Raw genomic sequence first — 10237 nt, forward strand, 5'->3', positions numbered from 1 at the left:
TAGAAAGACGCCCACATATTTTAAACGGTTCGACGCGACTTAAATCTGATTATTTTTATGATAAAGTAACGGCAAAATAAAACTTTGTTAGGAATCCATTGACCACAACAAGAGAATTATTTCTCTTTGATTATTATGAATATTCTTTAAAATTTAGAATCTTAAATTTATATCGAGGTTAATGGGTTTTTTCCTTATAAAACCTCAAGTTTCTCAATTCTACTTCCAACAATCTGAACTATGGTTTTCTTAGCTCTAAAGCTGGCAGCACATAAAATCTAGATGGAAACCAATAAACAGATATATTAATATTGTATGGAAATATGAGCCCAAATGTCCCCAAAAAAAAAAAAAAAAAAAGGATCTAAGTCAATAGAAAAATTCATTTTGTTGTGCTTTATAAATTTTTGCATCAAAACATCATCTAGCAAGCACGAGCATAACATGGATACATAAAATTTGTGCTGTTTGGTGATGGCAGTACTCCCTCAGGCCAACCGTTGAAATTGATTATTGAACCTAAGTGCGTGGATACTTGTTGTTAATTTGAATAGAATTTTTATTAGTAGAGAGAGTTGACTGTAGCTTCCTCAGTTTCTTAAAGTGGTCCTTTTTTCTTTGTTTTCCCCCATGTGGCCATATTATGATCTAGTTCGTATTTGCATTATTAATGCTACTTTATATTTAGTGTAGTAGCACTATACATATATGATTGGCAAAACCATTAGAAAAAAAAAAAAATCAAAGTTTACAATTGTTTCAAATTAAGTAAGAAGAATAAAAAAGAAAGAAATTAGTATCATATTTCTAATTTATCTAAATGCTGAGAAATATTAATTAAGAATTTAAAATTGACAAAAAATATTCACAAACATTTTAAATTTTTTTTAAAAAAATTTAACAAGTCATAATATCATGTTAAAATTAATGAAGCAATTCTAATTAATGTGACGAAAATTTGATCAGCAAAAAAAAAAAAGAAGAAGAAATTAAAGTCAAGAGAATTGAAAGAAAAAACTAATTATATATATAAAAAAACTAATTAAACTTCAAAATTGATGGCTTATATATTATATATTATGGGGACAGCTCCCCAATTTAAAAGTGGGGGACTGTAGACGACTCCGCATTATATATATATATACACATTATTTCACAGTCTCAATGAATTTGCAAAAACTTTTAGCAAAACATTTTTAACAATAAAATAAAATGGTGGTGTAATTTGCAAGGAACTTAAAATGCAGGGGGTGAAAATGTAATATAAATATGTAATGAAGAAAAATGCAAAAATGCAAAAAAAAAAAAACAGGAAGTAGAAGAATATCCTCGGAGCTTCGCGCAATGGAAAATCTCCAAAAATGGCGGTTCACATGGGAAGCCCAATCTCACATCCCTACTCTCAGGCTCTTCCTCTTCGATTCTCGCACCAATCCCTCCCTTCAATGCCGGAATCTCCAAGTCCATGTCAATCTCTCGCAGTCACTGGTTCTCGTCTCCTGGTCCGACGACGTCGCCAAAACCTCGCTTAGGGTTCCGATTCCTAGAGTTTTGGTCGACTCTGAATCTCCGGTCAATTTCAGAGCTTTTGACGATCACATTGAGGTCAAGCTCATCCTTCTTCTCCCCGTTGGTCATTCTCTCGTTTCCAACTTGGATTCGATTTTCAATTCGTCTGGTGACGCAGAAACTGCAGTCTCGAATTCGTCGAAGTCGCTTTCTGTAGATTCTGGTGAGTTTTTGAGCTATTCACTCTGTTTCGTTCCTGTTTAGATAAGTTGAGAAATTTTGTTAGGAAGAAGGGGGAAGGCAATGCCGTTAACTACTTTTAATCTTTTTAGAACTAAAGAATAGATTTTTATTGTAGGAGATTTAAAAATCTCACGTCTTCCACAAATGAGGAAATTCTTGTGCAAAATTCGTTATTTGTTTAAACGTATAAGAAGTGGTCAATTGGTACTTTGATTAAGATGAGGAACTAAGATATAATGCTGAAAATCTGCTCATTCTGCCATTTTTAATTCTTAGCCGGAAAGTTGAAACATGTGACTCTGGTTAAGTTTTCAGTCTAAGACAGTATTTTGCTTTGACATATTTATTGGCTATTGTTCTCTCTCTCTTATCACATATTCAATGTGAACATTTTTCTTTTTCTTGTGTGGTTACAATTTGGTTCAGATATAAAGAGTCTTATATCTTGTGGAGCAGTTAGTTTTTACTGCAAAAACTGCAAATTTAACTTGACAAGAAGTCCTCTCAGGTTTGTTTCTCCTTTGGTTACCCAAATTTCAACTGAAAATTTTTGGTAAATCGCATTCAAACTAGAAACTACTAATTCCAATTCATATGTGGGTTTTGGTTTGTAACTTTCATCGACATGCATAGAAATTTTGCGGAAATGCCGTCAGTCAACTGGCGAGAAGTGGCTGACAACTGGTTTGGAGCTTGCTGCTGTTCATTTGGCGGCATAAGTGAGAAGTTGGTCACTCGTTTTGCAAATTCCTATACATGTTCAAAGGGTGTGTGCCTCTTGAGCTTTGCAACTATTACTGTTTGTAAGGATGATCTCGTTGAATGCAATTTCTCCGATTTGAGCAAAGGCCAAAGTCACAAAACTGGACCAGATTTGAGTTGTGAGCCTGAGTTTGGTGAATCTACACTGAACTCAAATCCTTGTAATGAGAAATCGAGTTTCGGAAAACTTGAGGATGAGGAAGTTGGTGCAGATGTTGTGTGCGTAGTTCCTGAAGAAGAAAGTAACATTGACAGATTATATAATTTGCGATTACAATCGGATTCGTCTGGGAAGGACGATTTAGCAAAGGGGTGTTGCGCACATCATGTGTCTGAAACTCATACAGAGAACCAAAAGCTTGGTCAAAGTATGGAGATATTGGAAAATCAAAAAACCTTTCTTAATGGGTTTCTTGGAAACATTTTTATGGTTAAATCCTCTAATCTTTCAGCGGATGTTGAGTGGGTTGAATATTTATGTCCCCACTGTTCAACTCTTCTTGGAGCATATCCTTGCGGTAATGGTTTTGCACCTGTAGATGGTGGAGTCAGACTCTTTAAATGCTATATTTCCACTAGCTTGCCTGTTGGTGGATCAGAAGATTTATTTAGGTTAGTGTGTGTAAGAAAAGAAAAATGCACTTTTTCTCTTTTTCATGATTCTTCTATATTTTCCAGGTGATTTTGTGAAGAAATAGCTCGTGAGAGAAAAGGGGGAAAAAAAAATTCAAAATCGTCGTTCTTAGTTACCACATTCGAGGGATACCATTTTCCTATCTGTTTTTTTATATTGGAGTTTGTTGTTCTGTACAGATGCGATGACTGTTGATTTGAGATTGAGACTGTTTCCTCCTGTATACAGGAAGTACACTTTGGAAAGAATGTTTTCAAATCAGCTACTCGATTTTGCAAAAGATGAATTATCATATCGAACTGTGGTTAGAGATCTTATAACCAAAGTTCCTGTGTTGCAAATTGTTATTGTAAACACAAACTCGTGGTCCTGTACTAATTATTGTTTGAGCACACGGAGCAGTGGAGAAGCGGCTCCAAAGCTAGATCTACATCCTGTTATCAAGGTGCTATTTACAGAAAGCAGCAGTGAGAAAGAATCTGAAATAAGGTCCGGTGATAAAGTTAATTTGTTCTGTGCCTGATTTCTTTCCTCTTTATTGTTTATCTGAATTTGTCTATCTGTAGTGTAAACAATAATTCAAAATGTTTTCGTTCTTATACGTCCAAGTGTTTGCTTGGTGCTTTGTGTTTTTCTGCAATGTTTGTTATTAGGTTTATCTCAAGTCCGTTCAATGTCCATTTACAGTGTTTTCCCATTTCTCTTTTCCGGCAATGTTTTGATGGCCAAAAAATTAAACTTCTGCAGGAAAATGGAAGATCAGATAAAAAAAGATTTAGCTGATGAAGTTTTCATGTTGAGACCTCAGATAGAAGATGTGGTTGAATTGCTGTTGTCAGCAAAGAACATACTGCCACCTTCGTGCTCTTCGTTACAGGGTTTATCATTATCATCCATGCACATGTGACGATTATATATCGAAAACAGCTAGCCAATATATATTAAAAGTCGCCTAAACTTCCGTGGATCACAATTCTCTGGAAAATGAGCAGATACCTTGTATACTCCTATTATAGCAACAGATCGGATTGGTAGACCTATTAAGAAGTGATGAAGCTGAAAATTGGAGGCAAGGAATCTTGAGCGTGATTCTGGTGCGGAAGAGGCTAGCAAAATATTGAGAAGCTTTGGAGCCGTAGAGGAACTTCGCAAGTAAGCATTCAGTTGGTTAAGAAATTTGGGATTAGCTTTAATTACAATCAGATATGACCTTTTAGCGGAAGAGTAGTAAGTTTTGTTTTTGAAAGAAATAGAACTTAGACGAGCTTTTTCATAAGGAAGTTGGAAGTAGTCAGAGCTTAGACATATTCATATGTGACCTGTGTTACACATCTTGGATTTGTTTCGAGATTTTGTTTCATCTTGAATAGCCTGGATTAGCTATATAATCTTACCCCAAAACTTTCTCCTCTCCTCTTTTGTACAAGTCGGTGCCTACTTTGACTACCTTTTCACAAGATATTAGATCATTTTGATTTTCTTCAATTTTTTTTTATTTTTTTTTTATTTTTTTGTAATATATGATATATGATTATTTGCGTAAAATAAATAAATAAATAAATCTCACATCACACAGTACAGGAGCACTCAAGAAATTCAAACACAGTATCATCCACTTCTTTTTAAAATCAAACACAGACTGCATACTTTCCTTTCACTTGAGAATATTAAACACAATATCATCCATTACTTAAGAAAATCAAACACAATGGGTGCGTTTAGAATTCATTTTAAAATAATTTTATTTTTTGTATGAAAATGAAAATGAAAACGTTTTTAATCTCAGACATAAATCATTTGGAACTTGTTCCAAAATGATTTTGTTTTTTGTATGAAAATGAAAATGAAAACGTTTTCAATCTCAGATAAAAATCATTTTTAAAAATGCGTTTGATAGTTTTATTAAGAGATTATTTTCAATATAAAAAAACCCATTAATGTCGTGTTGAGTAAGAATATTTATTAATGTTAAAATAATATTTCACACACAACATAATTTTACTTATACTAGGATTTAATTAATATAGGAGTTTATTATTTTTAGTTCGATCCATTCAAGATTATATGAATAACCTCTTAATTACAATCCCTTGGTACGAGGGAAGACTTTTGATTCCAATTAAAACAGTAAATTCTATTTTTTGTGAATTTGGTAAATTTGGGTTGATTTAAAATTGTTCTTGAACTTAATGAATTTTGTCGAGTTGCCTACATACCCCGTTGAGGGATCAAGCCACTTGTAGTTCAAATTTTGGGTTTGAAAATTTTAGATAATTCCTCGGTGTATGACCTTATGAGGAATTTACGCACTTTGAAATTTGATTTAGTCTTTTATGAGGATTTTTAGGATTGAATTTGGTCTTGAAACTGCACCTAAATTTTAGGTTGCTTACGTATCCGATAGGGAATCAAGTCAATTGTAGTTCTTGAATTTGAATTTAGATTTTAGAGAATTCCCCGATATATGACCATAGGAGGAATTCAAAGATATTTTAAAATTCGATTTGGAATTTTACTTTAAAATTTGGATTTGAAAATTATATTTGGATAATTCCCCGGTATATGACCTTATTGGGAATTAGAAGGACCCTTTTTGAATTTGGTGTTGAGAGATTTTTTTTTTTTTTTGAATTTGAGATTTGAAAATTGTATTTAATCACCATATGGTTTTATGAGATAATGAGCTCATCTTTTTGAACTAAGGGACAGTAAAGGGGCTCAATTTGTGCACTTTGAATTTTTTGGTATTTAATTTTCCGAATTTCTTTGAAATTTATCCTTTATCCCTTATCCCCTTTTTTAAAATTTTAAATTTCATCATATCCAAACCGTTTGATATATATATATGTCACAGCAAGCACATGAACCATTTTAGTTTCTTCCCTGCAAACATCGTCGCAAGCGTCACAGCAAGCACGTAGGTAAACTTTTGTGAAGGTTGCTTGCTCTCCTTTTTTTTTTTAATTTAAATCTTCATTGTTTGATTACTTCTTGACGGGTATAGTGCGATTCATATGAATATTTTTATATAGATCGTATGCACATAATTTTTCATATGCCGATCCTTAAAGTGTAATTCGTATGAATTTTTCACTCGAATTGCACTCAAAACAATCGTAACAAATAATTTGAGAAACTTTTAATCCTTAATTTTTTTGAAATCACATTTAACTTATATTGATCTCTAAAGAGAAATCTAAGTCTTAGTGATAATCATAGGATTGTGATAAGAACGAGAGACGACACACCATGAGTGCATTAGGAATTTATTAAGAGCATTACAAATAAAAAATCTCACACCATAAAGCGTATATAAGATTTATCTTCGTAGAGAGTGTCAAGGAGTAAATCACAATCCCACACTTTAAAGTGTATATAGGATTTGATTTAAATGCACTGTAACACAGAAAACTAAAACTGTTAGTGTAAAAAAGGACTAAAATATCAAAACATATATTTACCTTGTTGTTTTAAAATATCACGGATGTATATTTTTTCTCTCACTTCTCTGCACACACACCTGCGCACCCTTTTTTTTCCTTTCTTTCTTCTCACGTTTTCCCACAACACAACACCTTTCTATATTTTTTTTTCTTTCTTTCACTTTTCTGCACACACATCTCTCTCTTTCTTTCACTTCACTGCACACATGTTTTTTTTTTTTTTGCTCTTTTTTTTGCTTTTTCTCACTTTTCTGGACACGCCTTCACACACGCTTTTTGATGTATTCAAAAAAAAAAACTCTCATTTTTTTCGCTTCTTTCTTTATATAAGAAAATTTTGTAACAGTTTTGGCCATTATTTCAGGTTCTACATTCCTGCACCATCTCCCTTTTTTTTTGTTTTACACTCCACATTCTGCACCCATTTTTGTCACGTTATGTACTTTTTTACCATCACTTCACGTTTTAAAACGAGCATTTTTAATCCCCCCTTCTTTTTTTTTTTATTATTATTTTTTTTGGGCCAGCTCAAAGTTGGGTCTGCACAAAGTTTTATTTCCTTATCTCACTTTTTAAGGCCCATTTGTGATTCATCATCCAATGTACATATTTTTTTTTCCGCAAACATGTCGCTCTCTCTCTCTCTCTGCTCGAGATAGGAGAAAATAAAAATAAAAAATAAAAAACGACTAAAAGTCATTTTTCATTTCTCTCTCATTTTATACTAAACTAAAAAATCATTTTCATTTCTGTTTTTTGTCTTTATTGCGTCAAACGCCGTTTTGAAAACGTTTTCATTTCTCTTCTTATCAAAAAACGAGATTAATTTCAAACACGGCAAATGTTTTCCACTACGGCTTAAGAAAATCAAGGCCAATATTTTCCGTTACTGCTTTAGAAACTTAAACACAATATTATTCCCCAAAGGAAGCATTTATAACTATTAGAGCTTCCTTTCCTTATCTATTTATATTAAACAAAGTAGTAGTACTTATGCATTATTGGTCAGATAAGCTTCGACATTTTTAGTAGTAGCTGACAAAAGGTCCAGGTACTTAGTCGGTGCCGGGATACTATCATTAAGCTTCTCATACTCTAGAGTCCATTTCACCGAGCTGCCTCCTTTATCACCCTTTGCTGTAACCTGAACCGTGGTCTTCATCGTCTTGTAGTACTTGGTGATCTCTCCATCCAATACTTTGAAAGTGATTTTCTTGTTTTCCTCATCTATAGCTTCAACTATCTCCTTACCACTCTCAGAATTTCCTACGTACGACCATTTTTACATGTCAAAGTCAAACAGTTAGCCTCTTAAACTATAGTGTATCGATTCAGTACTAACAATAAGAAGCTGATATGATATGCAAGAGTACTGATAATGTAAATAATGACGGATTCTTGAATAACTTTGCAAAAAATATCATCATTTCGAACTAGCCAGCTAGTTTCTTCAATTCTGTGATGTGGTTTGACCAGTAGGATATAGTTTTGAATCGTCATATCAAATCAGATACTTTTAAGTTATATGATTCTGGTGTTGATATGACGATTAAAAGCTGTATCTAATTTATCATGGAGGATTAATGTTCGGTGTATGCAGAATGCACACATATAAACATGTACTTCTTGTATGAATGTACATGTATTAACGTATACCTGCGACATAAGTCCATTGCTTGATTGAACCCAGAGACTCCCAATCACCCTTAATTACTTGTACATCCTTCAGAATGTCGAGGCATATTTTAGGCATCAGGTACTGTTTTCTGCGAAAGATTTCATAAAAGCTTTGAGCAGAGGACTTGATGTCCAATTGAACCTCCATCTTTGCTATTTGAGCCATTGTTTCTCTCGGAATCCAGAGAAAATTATTTTTTAGTAAGAGAGGCTGTGGATTGGGGAAAACATGCCCAGTTTGGCTGCATTATATAGGAGCAGCCGAACACTTGAATAGACCTATTGCAAACTTGACGAAGATCTAACGGCTTAGAATTAATCCTACCCTATTTGTTGGGTATTTTTTGCACACCCTATCATAAATCTCTTTGAGAAATAATTGTCCTTTTCAGAATTATTATAAAGGAGCTTTATATGGTATAACATCCCTATTAGTAGTGATAGATTTTGAATGTTAGGTTAGATTGAAATCATATATCAAAATGAAATGAGTATCCAAAAACTGAACTTCATTATTTTTTACAGTTTAAAATAGTGTACTAATTGTGGATATCCTATCAAAAATTTCTCATATTATAGAACAGAAAATATGCTATAAATGTTGGTCCATGCATCAAGACTCTGACTGAGAAAAGGAGCAAATTGCAACTTCAATTAAGCTCACTTCTTTTGTACTAAGGAGACGTTTGGTTCATTGATTAGAATCATAAGATTAGAACCATTTTCGATTTAAGTGTATTTTTTATGAGAAAAAATACTGTAGCAAATCATGAACCATGATTCGAATTAGGGTACGAATCTCCTAACTAAACAACCCCTGAATGATTTACACCAAGACTCCCCATCCCATCACTGTGAGAGAGGAGAAAAAAGGGGAGACAAAGAGGGAAAAAAAAAAGAAACAAATGCAGAAAAACCTTTTTGGTGTGGGTTATGATTCTATCCATTAGAAAATGAGCCCATGTGAGAAAACACTATAAAAAAGTTGAATTTAAATTTTTATGAGAGAAAATATTGTAACAAAAAATTTGAATAGTGATTCGAATTTTGATTGAATGGGGCTTCTGCATTATGTTTTTTAGCTTTTTTTTTTTTTTTTTGTCCTTTGGATTGTAATGATTTATTTCTCGTTTTCATTTTAGACACTTTTTGTATTGTTTGTTCTATCTAAACCATCATAAAAGAGCTAAAGAATTGCTTCTCCTTTGGCCATTTGTCAACTTCTCCTTTATTCCTTTTTGTTTTGTTTTTTACTTTTTTTTCTCATTCTTTTCACTTTTAGTTTCTTTTTGTTTTTTTGTTTTCTTTTTTTGTTTTTTTTTATTTTTTTGTTTTTATTTTGCTTAAAACTCCTATATAGTTTATTTTTACCTTTTCCTCTTTTTCTATTTCTTTTCACTTCAATTTTTTTCGCTTAACACTCTTATACCGTTTATTTTTAGCTTTTCTTCTTTTTTTTTTCTTTTGCCTATTGTATTTTTTTTTTGTTTTTTTCCCTAATATTCTTTGACAGGTTATTTTTTTAATAATATGTTTCTTTGGAATACTTTCTTTTAATTAAAATACTTTTCCTCTTTACTCCAATTAATGGACTTAGTTTTTAAAAAGAGCACGTGTTTTGACGTATGATCCTCATAAAGTTATTCTCCACGTGCATAGCACATAACTTAACTAATTTTAATAAAAAGAGTGATCGACTTGGTGTATGATAAGTAGTTTGGGTGTCAACTTAATTAGAATGTAAATTTCTACTATTCTGCTAGTTGTTCATTCTCATAAGTTTATTAAAATAAAAAAAGCAGTAAATTCTTTTTTTTAAAAAGTAAAGAAAAAAAATAATTCTGATCTAATGAATTTATCTTGCTTTTCTTTTGTTAGGGGCCTCCATCCATATTAAGTTGTGTATGTATCTGAGTTGGAAAAAGGTTGAAGTTGCGCAAAAAGTAACTATATATATATATATATATAT

At 32.4% G+C, this 10237-nt stretch overlaps 2 protein-coding genes across 2 annotated transcripts; one reads left to right on the top strand and one right to left on the bottom strand.

Annotated features, from left to right (window-relative positions):
• Positions 1-1313: 1313 nt before the first annotated feature.
• On the top strand, positions 1314-4646 carry LOC21387880. Its single transcript, XM_024167806.1, has 5 exons — positions 1314-1732; positions 2179-2260; positions 2386-3126; positions 3377-3637; positions 3896-4646. The coding sequence occupies exons 1-5, from the start codon at positions 1345-1347 to the stop codon at positions 4053-4055; spliced, it is 1632 nt and encodes a 543-aa protein (XP_024023574.1). The 5' UTR covers positions 1314-1344; the 3' UTR covers positions 4056-4646.
• Positions 4647-7468: 2822 nt separating this feature from the next.
• LOC21387881 (kirola) lies at positions 7469-8472 on the bottom strand. Its single transcript, XM_010101502.2, has 2 exons — positions 8248-8472; positions 7469-7857 (listed from the first exon to the last, which is right to left on the bottom strand). The coding sequence occupies exons 1-2, from the start codon at positions 8432-8434 to the stop codon at positions 7583-7585; spliced, it is 462 nt and encodes a 153-aa protein (XP_010099804.1). The 5' UTR covers positions 8435-8472; the 3' UTR covers positions 7469-7582.
• Positions 8473-10237: the final 1765 nt, after the last annotated feature.

Source organism: Morus notabilis, unplaced genomic scaffold (assembly GCF_000414095.1).
Source record: "Morus notabilis unplaced genomic scaffold, ASM41409v2 Scaffold613, whole genome shotgun sequence".
In the NCBI taxonomy this organism is placed as follows: domain Eukaryota; kingdom Viridiplantae; phylum Streptophyta; class Magnoliopsida; order Rosales; family Moraceae; genus Morus; species Morus notabilis.